The sequence below is a fragment of the Panthera uncia genome, chromosome A2 (assembly GCF_023721935.1).
Source record: "Panthera uncia isolate 11264 chromosome A2, Puncia_PCG_1.0, whole genome shotgun sequence".
Lineage (NCBI taxonomy): Eukaryota > Metazoa > Chordata > Mammalia > Carnivora > Felidae > Panthera > Panthera uncia.
In genome coordinates, this window is record NC_064816.1 from 133,500,520 (window position 1) to 133,524,748 (window position 24,229).

At 37.2% G+C, this 24,229-nt stretch overlaps 1 protein-coding gene across 2 annotated transcripts in view; it reads left to right on the forward strand.

The window, feature by feature from the left end:
* Positions 1-24,229, forward strand: part of CPED1 (cadherin like and PC-esterase domain containing 1) — a 269,131-nt gene that overhangs the window by 36,196 nt on the left and 208,706 nt on the right. For both annotated transcript variants that reach the window (XM_049641732.1, XM_049641733.1), the window contains exon 3: positions 22,429-22,535. In XM_049641732.1, coding sequence (XP_049497689.1) covers positions 22,429-22,535 — 107 coding nt within the window. The remainder of the gene's footprint in view (positions 1-22,428; positions 22,536-24,229) is intronic.

Below are 24,229 nucleotides of genomic sequence, written 5' to 3' on the forward strand. Positions count from 1 at the left end.
TTTCCTGAGTTTAATATGCTATATGAACATTTAGCAAGAAGACGAAAGAGTAAAGGTCACATTTAAAAGGCAGAGTGTGTTTTGCCTTGTCAGTATTTCACCTAGAACACCTTTGACATATGTTTTTTATTATGCAAGTAATGGGTTTTGGACGATATCAGAAGTGCTTCTGTGCCTTTCGTTAATCAAACTGGGGAAAAAAAGGAAATTGAATCAAAGAAACTTACAGGTCTGCACCATTCAATTTTATTGTATTATGACACGCAGTAATTGTGTGTTCAGGTTTATTGTTATTTTCCTCAGTGCTTATAGAAGTACTGATGTATTTATGACCAAACAGAATTTGTTCTTTAATTGGCACACTAGAGCTCGAGGAATGTTTATTTAACCCTAACTCAGTTGAGTTGTTTATACTACAGAGACCTGAGTTCAATTTACTTTACTTTTTGAAAAAAGCTTTCTTATTTATAAAAGTTGAGCTTCAAGTGACCTCTCCATTCTAATGTTTCCTTTACCCTCCACTGTGCAAAGAGAACAAAAAGCCAGTGTCTCATTTTTACTCCAAAGAAATGAAACTACTTCCTTAAGTGGGTTGGTTCTTACCATTGAAAATGGTAACCAGATGTTTACCGAAATCCCCAACATTTCTCCTTCAAGCCTAGCTTCCTTCTAATCGTTTGATCTTTTTAAGTTTCATAGGAACCAGATTGGGTATTTAAATTTTCCAAAGCTGGGAAATGTTTAATAGAGCTTTGAAGATACTTTTTCTGAACCGTTTTCCTTAAATGCACTTTCTGCTACTTTTATTTTTTAAAAAAGGGACAGCGTTAACATTTTTTTGCAATGCTATTGATTTTATTTAACCACATTACAAATAACATACTGTAGTATTATTTGGTTTAGTGTGAAGGAAAAAAATCCTTGCAGTTTTTTGCCCCTGGCAAATACATATGCTTGCTTTATATAGAGTAACAGAAACCTACATTTCACCTGGTTTTGCCTCAGTTACAAAATTAATAGCCAAATTCAGTGACCAGTTAAAATACTGAACTCATTTCAGACACTAGGTAACATGGATTCCCACTGATCTTTTTAGATCAGGGTTTCTCAAACTTGGCTGTCCATTGAAATTCTGTGAGGAGCCTTAAACTCCCATTTGCTAACTTCTAGCCCCAGATCTTCTTATTGACTGGATCTAGAGTTCTGGCCTGGATATCACGAGTTTAAAATCTCCAGGTGATTCCAAAGTACAGGTAAATTTGGGAACTTTGGTTGATGTGCTGTGTTGTTTTCATCTCAAATTTTTATAAATACAGTTGGCTCTTAACACAGATTTGAACCATGCGGGTCCGTTTATATTTGGATTTCTTACAGTACAGTCCTATAAATGTATTTGCTCTTCCTTGTGAATTTCTGTCTTTTTTTTTTTAATGTTTTATTTATTTTTGGAAGAGAGAGTGTGAGCAGGGGAGGGGCGGAGAGCGAGGGAGACAGAGGATCTGAAGCAGGCTCCAGGCTCTGAGCTGTCACGACAGAGCCTGATGCAGGGCTCGAACTCATGAACCGTGAAATCGTGACCAGAGGCGAAGTCGGACACAACCCACTGAGCCACCTAGGCTCCCCTTCCTTATGATTTTCTTAATAACATTTCTTTTCTGTATCTTACTTTATTGTAATAATACAGCATATGATACATGTAACATACAAAATGTATGTTAGTCAACTATTCATGTTATTGGTAAGGCTTTCAGTCAACAGTGGGCTATTAGTGGTTAAGTTTTAAGGAAGTTGAAAGTTATACACAGATTTTCTACCCTGCAGGGCTTGGTACCCCCTAACCCCCATACTACTCCAGGGTCAGCTGTAATTTATTTCAGGTCATTGTTTTTTTTCATACTCTTTAGAATTAAAGACTTTTTTTTTAGACATTAGACATTTTGTTTGGTTTTGCTATAGACTAAACTATGCTTTGAATGACAGATCTAATTTGTAAAAACAAATAATATTCATATTATATTTAGATTAAGGAAAGACTCCAGGAAAGAAAAGCAAACTGTTTCATATGGGACTTTTCAAGTGACAGAGCATGTGGATAAACTACAAGGGAGTTTGGGGACTCCAGATATAATGTGTTTACTATGCTAGTGTATTATCACATTCAGATGCTTGAAATATTTTAGACATTTTCCTCAATTTGGGAGGAGTTTGGAAGCATCTAACCACAGTTTCAAGACTGCCTCTTCACTTTTGCACTTTTGCTTTCCATTTTATAATTATTGTAAACCTCCCCACTTTCTTTTGAAACTTGATTTTCCCTCTGGAGAATTAATTAGCTAATTAATTATGATTAATCAATATTTCCCTCTAGATATCCTCTGTTATTTTTCATCTTCTTTTTAGCTAAAGTTGCTTCTTCCTAACATTATCTCTTTGTGGATGTGGATGTCCAGACTACAGTTTGGGAGATGAAGACTTAAGAAAAAGTCAGTATTTTTTTCTTCATAATCTCTCTCTAATTAACCCTCAATAATAATAATATGACTCCCTTCTCCCTTAAAGTTGTTTTTTTTTTCCAGAATTTACCAGGAAACTCCTTTTTTTTTAATTTTTACAAAATACAGCCACTGTTTTGTTTTTGCATTGTTTTTGGTATAAGAGCAGATTTGATCATGAGTAGAATATTGGTATTCTTCAGGAGTTATATAAATATTTTAAAAACTGAAATTAAGCTTTAGTGTGAATTCACTGAGGTAATTTCTCAATTTCCTTGATCTTCCCTATCAGTGTTTCCCAACCTTGGTGAAATGTGTGAACCAGTGGAATAGATACTTGTCCTAGAATTGAGTGGGTCCCACAGGGTCTGGAATTTTCTTATGAACTCTTTTCTCCCTTAACTTCCTTAATGCTGCCCTCTCCTGCTTCTCCAACCTTTCTGACGCTGCTTCTTTATGACCTTCCTCCAAATTTGGGCTTTCTCCAAGACATTTACCCCAGCCATCATTTTCCCCCCTATCTTGAGATTTCCTCAAGATATTTTTCTACTCTGCAGATTCAATAATCTCCTCTGGGGAACAGATTGGTGGCAGCCAGAGGTGGTGGTGGGAGGACTGGGCAAAATGGGTGAAGGTGGCCAAAAGGTACACACTTCCATTGAGAAGTAAGTTCTAGGGACATCATGGACAGCATGGTGACTACAGTTAATTACACTGAATTTTATATTTGAAAGTCGCTGCAAAAATAAATGGTCAAAGTTCTTGTCACACACACACACACACACACACACACACATTTGTAACCATGTGGTGATGCATGTTAAGTACACTTATTCACTTATTGTGATGGACATTTTGCAATATACACATATTGAATCATGTTGTGTGCCTGAATCTAATATAATGTTATCTGCAATTATATCTCACTAAAAAACATCTCTGGAGATATGATGTTTGAATAATGTTGAATCCTAATCTGTTTTCTGTAGGCAGGATTTTTAGAGTCTTGATTGTCAAGTACCTGATAGATGTTTTGGTTTGTGTGTGTCACTGCGTCAACATATAGCAAACTGCACCGATTACCTCCCACGCCTTCAACATCTGTGGTTCTGCCTGCCGTGTTTCTCTTGTTGGTACCGCACCCGCTCAGTCTCTCAGGTGCTAAAGCTCACCGTCAGGTTCTCCCTCTCCTTCAGCTGCAACACACGTTGGACACCAAGTCCTCCTCCGTGCCATGGCTCCACGTTCCGCACCTCTCATGCTCACAGCAACTATTAAATACTCTCCCAGCTGCTGGTCTGTGCTTTCTACAACACACCCCCATCATGACTGCCAGTTTAATATTTCACAAACATAGCTCTGATCACATCACTTCCCTGTGCAGAAGTCTTCAGTGATGTCTCATTTCCTTCTAATCAGAAGACATGTTTCTTGGTGTGGCATTCAAAGCTTCCCAGGCCATGGTATCAGATACCTCCCCAGCCCTGTTGTAGTGTGATTCTCAAGCCTGTCCTCACACTCAAATTATTCAGGGAACTTAACAATTTAAAAAGTCGGTGCCGAGGCCTCACTTCTGAAAATTATATCAGAATTTTAGGGGAGCAGAATGAACTCGGGCATTGCTATTTTTTTACGGAGCTCCCAGGGATGGTCATGTGTGGGCTTCCTGGTATTGGCCTACTAATCTTTGCCTGATCATGCTCAAAGCTTTGTGATTTGCATTGCTACTGAGGTTTTTGGCTCCTAGAATTCCTTCCTGTCTGCCATTTCTTAGAATTCAAATCAATCTGTAAGTTGACCCATAAAAACCCTCAAAGTAGAAATGTTAAACAAATTATCTGAGACCTCACCACACATTATTTACATATCTCTGATGCCTAGAGTATGTTCTGTGTTACATTTTAAAATCTTATGTGTTCATCTCATCTCCCCTTCTATATTATAAACTTCTTGTAAAGCAGGGAATGTTTTATTTGTCTATTTATACTCTATTCTGCGTAGGACAGTGTCTTGCAGGTACCTAGTAGATACACTATTAATTGAATAAGCAATTGAAGAAATAGACCTGCAAATATACTAATAAAATAGCTGAATCTTTCCTTTGCATATTCAAGCACGATTCGCTTCTTAGAAAAGTAGGGAAAAAATACTTAGTATGATAGGAGATAGCTGTGTGGTAGAGCAAAATAAAATGTGCTCCAGGCCGTGTCTGAGCAAAACCAACTGAAAAACAGAACTCACATACCTGCCGTTCTTAGTGAAGAGTCTCTGTAACCTCGTTTCAGAGTTGCTCAAGCCAGTGCCCTCTCTGCTTTCAAAGAAGCAATTCCACCAAGTTAATAATAACCTTTTAATAGTAATGATAATAACTCTTTTCAGCTCTTTCTCTAAGGACAAATACGAAAGGCATATGTGAATCTCATCATCTATGCAACAAAATAGTCTATTTAGAGCGGGGTATCTTCTGGAATTTAAAACATCTTGTTAGCATTCCACCTCATTTTCAGAGTGACCACACAAGTGATTAAGGGCTATAAAGGGCAGAAGCGACTCGCAGGGGGCCCTGCTTCTCTAATAGCGAGCTCTCTATTTTGTACTTGTGGGTAAAGGGAATCCCTGTCTCAGTGGTTGCTTAAAGAACATGGTTTTGGCAAAGCTCCAGGGTAGTAGCTACTGTTTGCTGGGCCCATGATTCTCAAACTTAATATGCATCAGAATTGTCTGGAAGGCTTGTTAAATCACAGACTGCTGAACCATACTCCCAGGAGATCTGATCCAGTAACAATGGTTAAGATAAAGATAACAAGTTCTCAGGGAATGCTAATCTACTGATCCTGGAGCATGTGTTGAGAACTAGCGTGCTGATACTTCTTTATTACAGTTTTTCAGTGTTTCTTCCAGAAGCACAAAGAAGTTCTGCCTGTTTGCTATTTAAGTAGTTAAGTGGCCAAACGATTCCCAGTTCCCCATTTGCCTTGGCAGGACTCTGAACCAGTCACCCACTTGGGTGGGAAGCCCTGCTCCTTAATTCAAACAGATGCTAAACCCGTCAATTAAAAGTTGGCATGCAAAGCTCTGGTATGTGCTATCTTCATTCTTTAGAGTCTAACGCCCGGGATCCATTTGAAAGTGAGAGCAACAAGCCACTGAATTTCAAACTGTCTTTGGGCATCTTGGGCTTGCTTGCGTATAGTGGGATCGAGGTAAAAATATGGACATACGATTTATCCTAAATCGTAATTATATGCCCCTGAGAAGCAGCAAGATGGTACTATGGAAGGGAGGACGACTACTTTGGATTGCACGGTCTGTGTGAAGCCGTGACTAAGTTACCTAATTTCTTCGGGCGCCTTTCATTTTACAGAAGATGATTTTTTGACTAATCTTTCAGATCTACTCCAATTGCAAAATACAGAAAAAGTACAATAAGGAATAGAGGAGATTAGCTACAATGCCACCAACAAAGACAGCTAATGTTGGACATGTTTCTTTACAAGTATTGTATACATTTTATGCACTTTCCTAGCTTGCTTTTTTAGCATACTATTTATCAGAAACACATGCCATAAAAACTTTGTAAACATTATCTCAATGGCTACATAAAATTATATTATATGGATGTATTTAATATTTACTTACTATGATTTCTTTAATCTTTTCCACATTGTTAAATATTTCTGATATTGCCAATATTTGGCTATTGTAAATAATTCTTGTATATAAATCTTTGTCTACATTTCTGATTCTTTCTTTAAATTTCTAAAAGTAAAATTACTGGAATGAAGAATGAGGGCCCACCTTGAAGCTCTTCATTCACGCTGTCAAAATTCTGCCTGAAAAAGTTAAAGCATTCCCCGTTAGACGTGCAAAAAATTTCCCATCTCACCAAACCTCACCAGTATCAAAACGCTGTCATTTTAATAAGTGATCTTATTTTCAGAATGAGAACTTTATCATTGTTCTATGGAAGTATGGCATGGAAATCCAATTCACAGCTCTAGTGTAAAACAGATTGTTTCTGTTGGAAATTGGTACTTGCATCATAGTAAGAATGCCAGGAAGGCCAGAAAGGCTGGCACATTCCATGGTAATCTGAAGACTCATCCAGATAGCCAACATATGAGGAATAATGAGTGTTTGCATTTCCATTGGTTTGTTTGCTGAAGGATTTCTATTCATTATGTCCATTTGTTTGAGAAAGAGCATATTAAAGTTTATCATCAAGACCTTATTTTGTGGGTACCTGAAATCCTAACTTATAAGCATACGCAGCATGACTACTGCATGCTGAGACTGATTTTTATTTCTTGTCTGATGGAAAGAAATCCTATTACTTTGTCACCCTGAGTATTTTTAAGACACTATCATATCATGAACATTTTGGATTTAAAAATGATCAAGATCCAGGTTAATTTTCTGTACATTTTTGCTTCTGTATAAGTTAATTGACATTTTACAGTACTTTGAAAGAAATGCAATGTGTGTATCTCAATGTGTATATCTCAAAAAGACTCAATGTCATTTTTCTCAGAGAAAATGTTTCTTTACTTAGATGCATATCCTGACCGCATTTTTAAATTTTTTTTTAACGTTTATTTATTTTTGAGACAGAGAGAGACAGAGCATGAACGGGGGAGGGGCAGAGAGAGAGGGAGACACAGAATCGGAAGCAGGCTCCAGGCTCTGAGCCATCAGCCCAGAGCCCGACGCGGGGCTCGAACTCACGGACCGTGAGATCGTGACGTGAGCCGAAGTCGGACGCTTAACTGACTGAGCCACCCAGGCGCCCCTGACCGCATTTTTAGAAAAGAGTCCCATTTCAAAGATGTCATATGTTTATGGTAGAATATTGAATCAAATATTTGCAAATACAAAGATGAGCATGAAAAATTAAATCTAAATTCACCCAGAGAGAACACAGTTGACATTGTGCATGTTTCCAGGCATCTCCCTAAGCACAACCCAAACATGCGCGCGCACACACACACACACACACTTTCATCTTACCCTTTTGCCCCCTGCCTCTTATACCATAGCTTATCTCACATGTTTTAACAGATAAAATGTTAATATTCAGATATTCTGATAAAAGCTTTGCAATATCAACATAATTTAAAAATTTTAATATCAGTAGTTTTAAGATTGTCTTTTTTTGATTACTAACTAAATGCACTGTGATATGCACTGCATTTTTTAATTTTTGTGTGTGTGATATGTCCTTTACATGCATTAACTCATTGAATTCTCACTCATAGTCCATAGCTTGGTATTTCTGTTTCCTAAGTGAGGAACTGAGTAAGGAGTCTCATAAATGGGACAGCTGAGGTTTGGCCCTGGGCTGTCTCTCTCCAAACTTGCGTCTTTAACTGCGATATCAAAGTCGTTTCTGGAAAGTATATGGAAATTTCCTTTGCTTTGTTCTTTTTAGTATTTTATTATATGGAAAGGAATGCCCCGATAGTTTAACTAAGTCCTTCTTAATAGGTATTTAGAATCGTTTCAACTAATTGCTATACAATACAATTTTGCTACGATATTTGTTTAGATTAAATTTTGGAGATTTTAGTGTGAAACTCAATTATTGTATGGATGGGTGAAAATATTAAAACTGGGGTTCTCCTTGCCAATTTTCTCCACAAAAGGTTGGCTCCTGTTTTTACTTTCATCACCAGTGCTAGTTCATGATCTTTAGCAAATACATGTTAACATGTTTTTTAATCTGATGAGATTAAAAATGACACATCAGTTTAATTTTTTACTAAAAAGGAACTTTTACTTGCACATCAAATACAATTCTTTTTCTTATGCTAAATGTTGTCTATTTTGCTTCATTTTTACGTATAAAACTTTTTTATAGAATGCATATAAATAAGAAATTTATAAAGGGGGCACCTGGCCCGTGCAGGTGGTAGAGTATGTGACTCTTGATCTCAGGGTTGTAAATTACCTAGAAAATAAAATTGGGTGTAGAGATTACCTAGAACATAAAATTAAAAAAAAAAAAAAGACGTTTATAGAAAGCAAATACAAGTGGTACAACGAAGAAGAAAAGATCACAAAATTAAGAAAAGTTTACTGAAAGACAATTTAAAGCATAGAATATCACTTTACATTCATAGAACTGACAAAATCCAAAATTGGTGATATCACTTATTGCTGGTAGGAATTCTGGGAGTGGAAGCTCTCATAACTTGCTTGCAGAAATCTGAAATGTAGTTTCTTTTGGAAAGCAATCTGGAAAAATCTATAAAATTTAAAATACAAATACTTTTTAGATAGCAATATTTTTGAGAATCAATTTGATAGAAGTCACAGCATCAAAACATAATCAAATATGTACATAAATCTTAAAATTAACAATGTCAGTGGAGCAGAGAGAATGATTTTAGATAAGGACAATTAAAATAAAGGAAATGAGATTACTGTATGAATTTTGAGTAGTAAATAATTAGAGAGAAAAATAGCAAATTATGTTCCAAGCATCTCCAGAGAGGTGGAAAATTAATGTTTGAGATAAGAGGAAACTATGATTTTGCAGAATTCTGTTAAAATATCTGGGATAAATTATACCTCTTAAATGCGTAAGAACAAGTCACTTTAAAAGAATGGTACACTGTAACAGTACTTGGCAGGGCTTCACATTGACCTAAATATCCTTCATCTCATGGATAACAGAATTATTAGCCTCAGGAGACATTTCCAATATCCTTTTGGCTTCTAGGAGCAGGGCCAATTTTCCGAAAATTGTGAAGTGGATGAAAATTGTCTTAGGCGATAGCCCAGTTTACCCACTAGCCAGGTCCCTCCTTACCCAAAGCACCTACTTCAGGGAGTCAGAGGAGTTGGCCTAGGTGGTCAGGTCACACCTACCACTTGGGCCTTGTTGCTACTCACTCAGGAGAATGTACATTCCTTCATCATTAGTTTTAAGGCTCAAGGGGTCACCTGTTTTAGCAAATGCACAGTGTCAAGGAGAGAAAACTGCTGAGCCCCTTTGTAGATAATGTGCTTGAATTTTAACTGGGACCTACTACTAATGAGGTCCTCTCTTTTCCTTAGATTGAAGCCACCAATGAATGCCTTTCCTCCTATGGTAAGAAGGCCTATTGAAGCAGCATAAAAGGGGTAGCCAGGAGTTGGGAGAGGTTATTCCCTGTGTTCTCTAAATTCCACTTATATTGCTCTATACAGAAGCCTTAAATAATAATCTACAAAACACATAGAAGATGTTGCATTTTGTGTCTTGAAATAAGTTCATCATCTAGATCTAGAATTTATCTGCCCATGTATACCTACCACTTACCTATTTATTCAATAAACAAATACTAATATAAAGCTCATCAAGTACCAGGCACTGTTCTAAGCACTTTACAAATATTAATTCCTTTAATCCTCCTAACATTCCCTAAGTGTTGGTATTATTATTACAACTACTTTTTGGAATGGCCGTGAATGAGCTCACTAGATTATCTATTGCTTGATTTGAAAATGGAAGATAAGACTTGCCCCATAAATATCTTACAAAAATCTATGATTGGGTTAAATACATCTCCAAAGAGATGGAAAATAGTGCATTATGAGTAGGAGATATGTAATCTTAAAATACTTACTGCATTAAGTAATAAGCCATTGAGGGAGTGGATTCTTTTTCTCATGTTAGTGGATTATAGTTTCTCAAGCCTTAGTTCTCATCTGTGCTGAATTAGTGTGGAATTGTTCGTAGAGTAAATTTTAAATCGATGACTCCCTCCGCCCTCTCACATTGTTCATAGTCCCCAGTGCCTTATTAAAAAATGTTAAACCAGACATGACTAGCTTGCATTCACTGCATTTTAAAGAAGTCATGCAAAGTGATTTTTAATAAAACCGGAAGAAAAAATGATATTTGGTTAAATGAAGTGTCACAATGCTAATTATACACTAAAACCTCCTGTTCCATAATATGGAATTAAGTATAAGGAATGTCTGTCAAAAACTCATGTCAAGTACTCAAGTAATAAAAGAACTCAATGTGTGGGTGCCTGGGTGGCTCAGTCAGTTAAGTGTCCAACTTGGCTTAGGTCATGATCCCGTGGTTTGTGAGTTCGAGCCCCGTGTTGGGCTCTGTGTTGACAGCTTAGACCCTGGAGCCTGCTTCAGATTCTGTGTCTCCCTCTCTCTCTGCCTCCCCAGCTCATGCTCTATCTCTTTCTCTCTCAAAAATAAATAAACATTTTAAAAAATTTAAAAAAGAACTTAATGTAAAGCTCTAACCTCATAACAAGTATTACCGTAGGAGATTATAGTCAGGCATCAAGTTATTGACACTAGATTCTCAAGTTATATTCAATACATGGTTATTAAACAAGAACGAAGGGTAGGATGCTAAGGCTGGCATTGTTGGGACAGACAGAATTTCAAAGATGAGTGAGACCTTTCAAGGAGCTATAGGGCATAGTTGTATATGAGTGCTTCTCAAATTTACAGGCACATTTAGGTTACCTGGGGATCCTGTTATTGACAAATTCTGATTTGGTAAGGTCTAAGTTGGGGGCTGAAATGTTTCATTTCTAACAAGCTTTCAGCTGATGACAATGTTGTAGGGCCAAGGACCACTGTTGAGTAGTAAGGATGCCCATGTTTAACTGTAATAAAATACTCCAGAACTGTAATAAAATATTCTGCAAACAAAATATTCCAGAACAGAAAAAGTTGCCAATTCTGAGTGTGGGGATCTTGGCAGGTGTGCAAGTAGAATACTTGGTAGGTAACAATGAGCTCTCAAGTAGATTTTTGAAGGAAGAGGTTCAACCGCATGAGCTGCATGCCAGAGACATGCAGGTCTGTAAGTGCTTGGAGTCTCAGGGACCAACAAAGTGTTGATGTGGTGGAAGAGGAAGTCAGGGGCTGCTTTGACAAGACTAGATTGACTAGAAGACTAGGTTAGGGCAGATGTAAAGAGCCTAGGTTGTATTGCTAAGGAACTTGATCTGCGATGGGCTGGCAATAAGATGTTTCTAGAGGATGACTCTGACTGTAGAGGGGAAGTGGGTTAGAGAAGGAAAAAGAGTTATAAGTAGGGAGACTAGGAGACTTTGCAGAGAAGATGAAATCTTAGATTTAGGGAATGTGGTAGAATTTGGAAAAGTCAGGAAGTTATTTAAGAAGTTCAAATTTAAAATTGATGGGAATTGGAAATGAATGGGATGTGGGATTGAGAGACAGGTACAAGTTGAAGACGACCTTATGCTTTCCAGCTTGAGGGAGAAAGAGAGGCTACACCTTTGATAATAAGAAAAGTGGAAGGAAGGACAAGATTTTGGCCAGAGATAATGGGTTCAGATTTGTACTTGTTTAGCAGGGCATTTGTTCTAGAATGTAACTGGAAATGCCTCTCTGAAACATGAGAAAGGTAGAGAAATGTAACTTTGGGAGTCAATGCAAAGAAGCAATAGCTAAAGCAATGGATGTAAATAAAATCACCAAAGGATTTGACTTTAGAGAGAAATAGTAACAAATGCAAAGAAAGGCGAGGAATTTGGAGAGCTGCATGTATTAACAGGAGGCTCTCAAAACCCAAACTTGATCTATTTTTTCAGTCCTCTATATTTTAAATACCATTGGAGTTTGTATTACCAGAGAATGCATCTCACATAAAAAATAAAAACTTTTCACTTTCAGCATTGTAGTGCTGACTGGATTTGTAATACAACATCCTGAGTATAAAATCCTTAGGAAGATGTGTAATTAGTATGTGAGAGTTTATGCCTAGTTTATGCCTACATCCACATACTTAATAATCATCTTATTTCCTCTGGAGGATTTATTTATTCTGCTTTTTTAAATACTGAAGTCCATATTTTATTCAGATTTTCTTGTTTTTCTACATAATGTCCTTCTTCTGTTCCGAAGTCCCATCAGGATATCACATTACATTTAGCCATCATGTCTCCTTAGGCTTCTCTTAGGCTTCACGGTTTCTCAGACTTTCTGTTTTTGATGACCTTGGCAGCTCTGAGAACTGGTCAGGTACTTTGATCTTTCTCTACTGGGATTTGCCTGATGTTTTCCCCATGATTAGACTGGAATTATGGTTTGCAGGAGTAAGATCACAGAGGTAAAACATCATTCTCATCACTTCATATCAAGGGTATATATTATCAACCTGCCTCATAGCTGTTGGTGTTAACCTTGATCCCTTGACTGAGGTAGTGTTTGTCAGGTTTTCCATTGTCGCTCTTTTCCTTCCCCTTTCCATACTGTACTCTTTGGAAGGATGTCATTATGTTCGGCTCCCAGAGAAGGATCAGGAAGTTGTGCTCCACCTCCTTGAGTTTGGAGTAGCTACATAAATTATTTGGTATTTTTCTACTCACATGGTTTGTCTCTTCATCCCCATTTATTTGTTAATTCAGATAATTTGTTTATATCAGCATGGACTAATGGATAGTTACTTTATACTTTCGGTTATAATCCAATATTACTTATTCTGTTGCTGAAATCACTCCAGTTTTGACAATTGGTTCCCATGTCCCTGTCATATACTTCCATCATTGCTTTCATTTGTTTAATTATTTGTTTTGAGCTCTTCCTTACTTTCTGGTGCAATGATGCTCTAGTATCGGCTTCTATATTTACGACTCCAGCCTCTTGAATAAGCCATTTCTTCAAGGACCTATGGTTCCTTTTATTGCAGAATGATGTTAGAAACCAGTATCTAGGCACTAGGTGTAGTCTTATTTTTTTTAATTGCTGCACTGTTCATTCTTTTAAGGTCTTCTAAGCTGGTGAGGATTCCAGACATTTAGAAATTTGGTAAAATGCTATAATGAGAGTTTTATCCCAGACAGACAACAGTCTTGAAAGTGGTGAAAGTTTAAACACACATCCAGTACACTTCACTAGCACACTTACAGAAGTGCCATGAAAATCTTTAAAAATATTTTTAAAAATATGTGGGGCGCCTGGGTGGCTCAGTTGGTTAAGCGTCCAACTTCAGCTCAGGTCATGATCTTGCGGTTCGTGAGTTCGAGCCCCGCATTGGGCTCTGCGCTGACGGCTCAGAGCCTGGATCCTGCTTTGGATTCTGTCTCCCTCTCTCTCTGCCCCTCCCCTGCTCACGCTCTGTCTCTCTCTGTCTCAAAAATAAACAAACATTAATTTTTTTTTTAAATTAAAAAAATATGAAGGAACTTCAGCAAGCCTTCTAAAGTAAATATTTCTTGAATGTATTTCATAGGAATAAACTGATCTATTTCCTTTAAAACTCTTCTTTTAAAAAATGTTTATTTGAGGGATGGAGGGAGAGAGAGAGAGAGAGAGAGAGAGAGAGAGAGAGAGAATGCATGCATGCATGTGGGTGAAAGGCAGAGGGGGGAAGAGAGAATCACAAGCAGATTCCATGCTGTCAACACAGAGCCTGACGTGGGGGCTTGATCTCACAAACAGTGAGATCATGACGTGAGCCAAAATCAAGAGTCGGAGGCTTAACTGGCTGTGCCACCCAGGAACCCCATCCTTTCAAACTCTTCTTTATGACAAGTTTCTTCAGAACGGGAGTCTTAAACTTTTGCAAAAATTTAAGCATGATATTGGTTTCTTAAGCTTATGAGTAGAGTAAAAGAATTTCAGGAGCTCAAAACTCCTCACGGAAATGATCTCATTGATTTTCACAACCTCTCATGGGGCAGAAAGAGGGTAGATAGTAGAATAGGAAAGCTTGATTTCTAGTGTGGATTTAGAAAACCCAGGGGAGAATGGCTTAGAGTTTCTCTGTGGTAAAACAAAAGTTTTTATCATCGGCTCTTAAAGGGTAAGGAGCCAGAGGTAGTATAAGCAAAAATCCATGACCAGATTTTTGGGGTAAGAAACTTTAATTAGATTTTGTGACTATGTTGTATAATTTATTGAAGATCTAAAGATTCTGTATATATAATTTCTCTTAAATTCTGAAAATTTCCATATTGAATCCAATAAACATCTAAGTGTCTACTATAATCTGTGTTAGATACAAGAACGTGAATAGTTTTTGTCCTTAAAGAACAGCTGTGAATAAATTTTACTATGGGTCCTGGGTTGCCGTTCTGTATAAGAATACAGTTAAAGGAACTGGTTAATGCAATTTGAAAGATTCAGGAAAAGATATAGGTATTTGCAGTGGCTAATTTATATCCAAACAAACTTACGGGGTTATCAAGCATAGAATCTAATTTTTCATCAATAAGTTGATAATGTATTCATGAAATGTCACATTATTTACTAATTCTTATAAAGGATGGGTACAGAGAAAATAAGACTTTGTTATTCAGCAAGAATCTCATAGTCTAGTGGTGAACAGAAAAAGAGTATACAGATAGAACTGTGAATATATGAAATATTCTTATGTTATATTATAAAGGAATATTATGTATTGTTTAAAATTAAACATTTTGTGTATTTGATGCTAAAAAAAAAGAACCCCACACATTTTAGGAAATCACTGTACTTGTATCCTTATGGAATATAATAGTCTAACACTGTGAATAAGTAAATGAGGCTTGGCTTTTGTAGCTATGTATCTTGGAAGCTTTTGGACAAGTTTATTTTCCAAGTCAGACTTTATAAATCTTTTCTGCTTCAATTTGATGTATGTGTTCACAAAATTTTCCACTAAGTAAAGCGCTAGGAATCTGCTTTGTTTTTATAATTTCTTCAAATGCTAGGAATGGTTATTTTATTTTCATAGGCTTACTTCTCTCATCCTTACTAAGAACCGAAATATATCTTTAGGTCCTCTTTGTAAAACTACTTTAAAATTGTCCTCACTGCCTCCATTTTTAATTTTTACAATGTACTGGCTTTTGATTGAGTTTTAATTGTTGATCTGTTGCTCACATTCAATTGTATATTCACTATGGATCTCACAAATCTATAGCAGCTGTTTCTGAAATCCCAACCACTGTTGTAGATACTAAGGATATAGCAGTGAACAAAATAGACACAGTCCTGCCCTCATGGAGCTCACATTCTAAGGGGAAGAGGCAGGCAATAAATAAATAAATAGACAAGAGATACATAATCTGTCAGATGATGATAAATGCTGTAAAGAAAAAGCAGGAATAGACTTAATATTCTGAGATTTTTATACAGTGTGCCAGAAAATAAAAATTGTCATTCCTTGAGAATAAACAGCATGTATATGAATGATGGTATCTCAGAGCTGTCTGTTGTTCTCTGGATCGAGTAACTGATCTGGTAGACTCTATCATTGAGGGAGATCATTTGTGAGCCAGGAAATGATTGTTTGCTTTACATGGCAGCCTGCCTATGAGGGACTGGAAATATTCTAGAGTCAGCCCTTGCTCCACAGGGCAGATGCTTGATTAAAACAGAAACAAGAACAGAACCTTTAAAAATAGCTCTTACTCTTAACACTGAGATGTTACTTGGTTCCCGAGAACAAGTAGAGAAAGATAAAAACTAAAGTCAGTAGTTATTTACGTCTGAATTAATAAATCCGGACCCAGACAACTCCCAAAATTGTCCGCGGAGTCTTCATTGCTACCTGAGCCAACACTAGGAGGCATGATAGTGTGGTATTACCAGCAACTTTGTTCCACAGTTTATGGGGAGAAGCCTATAGATTTTTCATGTTTTTGTGATTATGAGATGGAGAACAGAACATCCACATCCTGTTTTCCTAGAACAATGTCCTGTGACCTCTCTATTTATGGGCTTGGCTAGTCTAATCTGGGAGCTAGTCTTGCTCTGGTTCCTTTGTGACTGCAAAAGAAATCATTTTAATCATCTAAAAATCTAAGAAACTTTTGGAGATTTCTTTTCAAAAGTAGGTGGTAGCCAAGTTAATATTTATGGTTTCTGAGTACATGTGCAGTTGAATATTCCTTCCTTTTAAAGATCAAAGCACTTACTTCTCAATTACCAGTGGTAGCTAATAATGTTTGGGGGCACTGTTGCTGGGTGAGGGTCTACGAATACCCAAGATACTTGTTATACTCCTTTTTCCCTCTGAGGTCCCAAAGGAAAATAGATGCACTGGACAGTAGTTGGAAAAAACACCAAACCTATATAATTCCTCTTTGTCTCAGTACCCTCTCTCATAAAGAGTATGGAATAATTGCTTATACCCCATAATGTTGTTAGAAGTTCTGCATAAATTAAAATATATAAGGTATTCTCTATTGCCTCCCTGGTTTTTATTTTTATTTTTTTTTTCAACGTTTTTAATTTATTTTTGGGACAGAGAGAGACAGAGCATGAACGGGGGAGGGGCAGAGAGAGAGGGAGACACAGAATCGGAAACAGGCTCCAGGCTCCGAGCCATCAGCCCAGAGCCTGACGCGGGGCTCGAACTCACGGACCGCGAGATCGTGACCTGGCTGAAGTCGGACGCTTAACCGACTGCGCCACCCAGGCGCCCCGCCTCCCTGGTTTTTAAAGTGATGATGATATAATGGTTATGAACCCTTAGAGCTAAACTTCTGTGTTCGAATTCTCTTCCCACCACTAACTAGATGACTAGATGATGAGTTTAGCAAGTTATTTAACCTTACTGTGCTTTTCAAAAACAGAATAATCATATCCAGGAGGATATTGTGTGGAATAAATGAATTAACACAAATACTTGGAGCAGTACTTGGCTTACTGTAAGTGGTCAAGAAAGATGTACTGTTGATATCATTACTACTACTACTATTTATGTATTTATTTATTAGTGTGGCTTTGGCACCCAAATCCTAATGCAATAGTCTAAGGAGCTAGGCTGAATCACATAAAGGTCTCCTGTTCTGTCTGCCGGGGAAACCTAAGAAACCACCATCCAGGTTGGCCAAGGGCAGCTTTGCCTGTTTTTTTTTCAAATCCACATCTGACTTCTCCACTCTTACACTCTAATGTCAACCTTCTAGGGACAGAAGAAGTACATCAAGTAAGGCCAACATAAAGAATGTTTGCCCTAATGCCAAAAAAAAAAAAAAAAAAAAAAAAAAAGAAGAAGAAGCCTGTCTTGGGCTGCTTCTAACTATGGCAACAGTCCTGAGACAGGCTGAATGTCTTAAAAGAGTCCAAAGAGAGACTGTGGGTGAGAAAGAGAAGGGATCAGGCCCACCTAGGAGTGGTACCTGGGTCACTCTATCAGTTCAACTGGAGAGAGAAGACATAAGTGAAAAAGATTTCCATAGGCCTCTCCTGATTTTTCCAGGCTCCTGAGAAAAAGAATTACTCTAAGAGACCACACGTCAATTCTTACCAACTTTAACACAGCCAATAAAATGTCTCCGGAGTTGAAATGACCTTGCTCAACCTTGTGGGAGAGCATGGCCGGATCTGGGGATCAAAGGGTGTGTTCAGACATCCTTATAAGACCAACTGACCAAATATCAATTTGCCCACAGTCATCTTAACAAGACCAATTTACCTAATGAACAACTCTAATTCACTGAAAGCTAAAGCCTGGAACATCAACTTGCTGAATGGGCAATTCATGCAAAACGGACACATGGTGTTTTATACCAGGTCTAGGACTGGTTTGCCTACTAGAGGCACAGCCCAGGCAGTGAGGGCCTGGGGGACCCACATGGTAAACTGGAGAAAATGCGGGAGGCTGTACTCCACTCCAGTCAGTGGCTGCCTTATAGGATATGGACCCAGTATTACCACAGCCTCCAAGTTTTCAAATGAAGGCAGAAATCTGGACTTTTATATGAATTATGCTGACATTTGCATTTTGGCAAATACTTAAAATTTAAAATGAAAACAAAACAAAAATTGTGCAGGCCAAATGCACCCCACGTGCCGTTTGACTCTCCCTGTGTGCCTACAGTCTACAATCTCTGTTGTACATCCTGGGCGTTTGCCTACTAAATGCTCATGCTTTCAGCTAGTTGAGCATGGCCCCAAAGCTCCACAATACTTGCAATGTGTAATTTTGCTGAGGCACAAATCTGTTTCCCAAATGCTCAGAGTTGACTTATGAATGTGATTTACTTAGCTGGTGAATGTGCTTATGTCTGTACCCAATTTCCAGATTTCAGTGTGGCTTTGGGGGTTTTTTAAACCAAGTTTGAGTACATAGTGCCATTCATGCAACAAATAAAAGCTTTTTCTTTAAAAAGGGTTGTGGGAATCAGGGGACAGTGTTGACTTTTAAGGTTGGAGATGGAAATGAAGAGAAAGTGAAAAGGTCTACTCGAGATTTAACTAGGAGATAGAGTTTAGGAAGTTTGAGGTAGGAGTCAGGGAGGGTATCTGTAAGAATTTTGAGTGGAAACAATCAGCATTTTTCAGATTGTGGTGGCAAAGAATTAGGCAAGAAGTATATGAAGAGATTACTTGAAATTTTTGGTTATACTTTAATTTTAAGAGGAAATTTATGTGCTATAAAATATTTTTGAAATTTGAATTTTAAATTTAAAATATTCGTTAAATATCTTTGAGAGGTATGGGGTAACCCTTATGAATGTCAAGAAACTGTAGCACTTTACAAGTTATCCTAAATTCTTTTTAGTGCTCAGGTCTCTCAAAGATTGCCGAGGTCAGTGACCACTTTTTTTTTTCTGTTTACATTCATAATTCTAGTACAATGTCCTGCTCATAGGAGGTTCTTTATAAATTAAATACTTTGAATTATTTAAACATGTCTTCCCATTTTAAACATTTATGGCTTAAATATATATATCTTAATCAAATCCAGAAATTGTGTGTATGTCTTGGGTAGCGAAGGGGAGCTTGCATCAGACTTGGAGGGATATGAAATGTACTGTGTTTTTAATGCCTAAACAATACAGTCCATGATTTTTTTAATTTTATTTTTTATTTTTTAAAATTTACATCCAAATTAGTAATTAGTAATTAGTGAAATCCAACAATGATTTCAGGAGTAGATTCCTTAGTGCCCCTTACCCATTTAGCCCATCCCCCCCTCCCGCAACCCCTCCCATAACCCTCAGTTTGTTCTCCATATTTATGAGTCTCTTCTGTTTTGTCCCCTTCCTCTGTTTTTATATTATTTTTGCTTCCCCTCCCTTATGTTCATCTGTTTTGTCTCTTAAAGTCCTCATATGAGTGAAGTCATATGATATTTGTCTTTCTCTAACTGACTCATTTCACTTAGCATAATACTCTCCAGTTCCATCCACGTAGTTGCAAATGGCAAGAGTTTATTCTTTTTGATTGCCGAGTAATACTCCATTGTGTGTGTGTGTGTGTATATATACCTATATATACCACATTTTCTTTATCCATTCATCCATCAATGGACATTTGGGCTCTTTCCATACTTTGGCTATTGTTGATAGTGCTTCTATAAACATGGGGGTGCGTGTGTCCCTTTGAAACAGCACACCTGTATCCTGTGGATAAATGCCTAGTAGTGCAATTCCTGGGTCATGGGGTAGTTCTATTTTTAGTTTTTTGAGGAACCTCCATACGGTTTTCCAGAGTGGCTGCACCAGCTTGCATTGCCACCAACAATGCAAAAGAGATCCTTTTTCTCCGCACCCTCGCCAACATCTGTCGTTGCCTGACTTGTTAATGTTAGCCATTCTGACAGGTGTAAGGTGGTATCTCATTGTGGTTTTGATTTGTATTTCCCTGATGATGAGTGATGTTGAGCATTTTTTCATGTGTCGGTCATCTGGATGTCTTCTTTGGAGAAGTGTCTATTCATGTCTTTTGCCCATTTCTTCACTGAATTATTTGTTTTTTGGGTGTTGAGTTTGATAAGTTATTTATAGATGTTGGATACTAACCCTTTATCTGTTATATCATTTGCAAATATCTTCTCCCATTCTGTCAGTTGCCTTAGTTTTGCTGATTGTTTCCTTCACTGTGCAGAAGCTTTTCATTTTGATGAGGCCCCAGTAGTTCATTTTTGCAATACAGTATATGATTTGAAGTCCTCTCTTTGCATATCCTTGTCTTCTTAAAATATTTGGTTGAGTATATTATGTCAGGATGTTTCTTCTAGGTTTTAGTGTTTCCTGGGCTAGAAATAATATAAAATGGAACCATCTTTGTTTTTTCCCTTTTGAATCCATATCAAAAGGTTTTGGCTGAAAGTGCCAGGTGCACATTTTAAATAAGGTATTGGAATCATCATAGAGTATTTGGTTTTGGCTCAAGAAATCCATTTAGAGTTTCCTTCAAAGTGAGGATGCATGGACCTTCCAAGTCTAATGCCAGATGGCTACTAGATGGAGAGATTTCTCTCATCCCCAAATCGCCTGTATCATTTCTCCATGTCCCTTTGAACTGTTGCACTATATTCCAGCATCTTGAGATACATCACGCAACAAGAGACAAGAGCTTAACTTGAGTTCAATTGTCTGGATCCCTTTGTTTGGCAGAGAGGTTTCTCTTCTAGGAACAGGACAATTACAGAGGAATCAATAGCCCAGACAGCACGGAGCTTGTCAAATGGTAAAGGACTTGATTAGTGCAGAGTGAAATTTCATTCCTAATTGTCATAGATCAGTCTTCGTTATCAATCTTTTTTTTCCCCATAAAGTCCTTCTTTGAAAGCATTATGCGTTCAAGTGAGAAATTCATTTTTTATTAAAAAAATTTTTTTTATGTTTTATTTATATTTGAGAGCAAGAGAGACAGAGCACGAGTGGGGGAGGGACAGAGAGAGAGAGGGAGACACAGAATCCGAAACAGGCTCCAGGCTCTGAGCTGTCAGCACAGAGCCCGACGCAGGACTCGAACTCACAGACTGCGAGATCATGACCTGAGCTGAAGTCAGATGCTTAACTGACTGAGCCATCCAAGCGCCCCTCAAGTATGAAATTCTTTCAGGAAATTTTTAAAGACAGGATTTGGTTATTTTCAGGCTTTGTAGAAGCCACTAATACCTAATGCAAGAGGTGACTTATGAGATCTGGCATAAATAGTTACTGAAGGAATATGATCTCAGGATTGTTTAACTCCAGAAGCCATGTGTACAGAAATTGCTTGATTTTTTTTAAAAGTAGATTTCCACCCAAAATGGAGGAAGTTTCACAAGTAATATCAATCCTTTCATACATTCTTTAGTGTTCTTTTTTGCCTGGTTATTTTTGAGATACCTATTTCTATATGCCTTTGAAGTAACATGTTTACCACTCTGTCCTGGGGCTAGTTATTCATTCATTTATCAAATATTTTTAAAGCACCAATTATATGCAAGACATGTTGATAAAAACATATAAATAAATCAGAGAGACTAAGAGAAAACAAACTCATAACACACAAATGTTAATTTTCAAATGTTCAAGTATTATGCAAGAATGTACTCTTCTGAGATTATTTTGGCAAGTTACTAGGACTTATTGGCAAAGGGCTTTGTCCTTGGTAAATAGCTGAAATATTATTTGCTTCAGTCCATGTTATACTCTGTATTTTGAGCTCAATTCTGCTATCGATAACTAGACCACAAATTCCTTTTAGACAAAACCTGTTTTTTAGAATTTTCATTGAATTTTATTTTCAGTATACTGCAACTTTCTTTGGAAGAAATGTTATAAAAGTATATCTGATGTTTAAGATTTGTGAAAAGTAATGGTGATATCAAAGCCTAGAACAAAATATTTGGTGTTTTGACTTCTTATCATTATTTGATTTTGCAACCATCGTCTATTATCTTAAAAGACTTTATAACCATCTTTCCTCCCAATCTCCAAATAAGACTTTGTGAATTTATAAAATTAGTGGCTTAAAACATTTAAATTTTAGACTTTTAGGAATTTTATGACATTGTGTTAGATAATTGAATTTTCCCTAAGATACAATAGTAAATATAAAAGTGTTTCTAAATTAGAAAAGTTGAATTTCAGTTACTTTGAATATTGACTTTTAAACATATTCAGAATCATTGTTACTTGTGTTTTATAATTTAAATAATAGCATTCTTAAATCTAAGAATGGTGCCTTCAAAAATCTGATAAAAAATATTTGTTTTTCAATATTCTTTTGCCATTAGGTGATTTGGGCTCTTGGGATCTGCTCATTTGCCTGTCTTCTAGGAAAGCTGGTGGAAAACCTTGCATATCCAAGGAAGACATGTGCCAGTTAGGTTTACATCAAAAGGTAAATTTTATTTTCAAAATGGTTACAGATTTTAACAGCCCTTGGATACAGCAGCATATCTTGGTCCATAGTATTTTTTTAATGTGAAAAAAGCATCAAAACTTACAGCTATTTCTCAGTAGTGAAATAATATTATAGTAGCTACACTGATCATTTGATATTTCTGCAGTTGACAATCTTGATAAGTCCTTCCTCCTTGTAACTCCTGACTCCATTGGCCTTTGGGCTGAGAACATTATTTTTGCTCTTCTTTTCCATCTTTGGCCATTCCTTCTCTGTTTTCTTCATAGCCACCTTTGTCTGCTCATACTTTAGATTCCTGTGTTCCTCAACACCACTCCCAAGGTTGTTGATGATTCCCAAAAGTACATCTAAAATTCAAGCACTTTCCCTGGCATCAGGCTCGTGTGTATAATGCCTGCTGAACATCACTTTTATATCACACAGACACCTCAGAGTCACCATGGGGAAAACTCACTCGTATGTTCCCCAGTAAATCCACTTCTACTCTTGCATTCAGTAGCTCTGCAGAACTTCTGTTATATTGGTCACAGGCATGAGCAACCACTGTCACTCCCTAAGGTGGAAATCTGGCCTTCACCTCTGATCCCTTCCTCTCCTTTGTGGTCTACATTCTATCAATTACTAGTGCTAAGGAATTTAACTCCTAAATACTTCTCAAGTATATTATTTCTCAAATATCCATGCTCACTACTTTTATTCTGGCAAGATAGTCACCATATCTTACCAGGTTATTACAGAATCCTCTTTACAGCTTTTTCTGAAGCAAGTGTTCTGCCCCTGAAATCCATCCTGCCCAAAGTTATCAGGATAAAAAAAATATAAAATTCTGAGCTAACCTAGTTAGTCCTATACTTAAATCTTGAATGGCTTTACATCAACTATAAGGTAAAGCCTACAGTTTTCTTCCCTGTGAGTATTGGTCAACCTCCAAGCAGGAGACAAATTCCATACTTGGACTTAACTGAAGGGAAACCAATGAAAGAGCTATTTACTGAGGTTTTGCCAAGATAAGAGAAACAAGATTAGAGAGAATGTAATTAAAAAGATTGGGAAAACAAAACAAAACAAAACAAAAGATTAGAGGCACCCAGGGACCAGCAGCATCATAAAGTTTTACCACCCTTGGTCTGAAGAAGGGTTTATAGAGGGAATGGTTACCAAAGCCTAATGAGAGCTGGAGCCAAAAAAGAGGGGTCGCTGGAAAGGAGCTATAAAGTAGGGGAATGTAGCCATTGCCAAATCATAAGCCTGCAGAGAGGAAGCCAGGGAGATGAGTACTCAACCTCTCTTTACTACCCCCCAAACTCTTGCCAAGGCCTCCTGTTGGTGCCACGCATCATTCCAAGTGTTCACATATTTATGCTCATTCTTTACACATAGGAGACTGAAGCACAGAAAAATTAAGAGAATTTCCTAAGTCCTCATAGATAATAAATGAAGCAACCAGGATTCAAACTCAGGCAGTTTGACTACGAATTTTGTCTTCCTAACTACATCACTATAAAATTTTTCTAAATAAATATTTAGGACAGCATTTACAGCCTATTCTCATGAAGATCCTTAAAGAATGCGTAAGTTCTAAATGATACATATTAGATAACTGTCACTTTGGAGCATGAATAATTTGAAGCTTTATGAACCATGACTTATTTATGTAAACATAAATATTC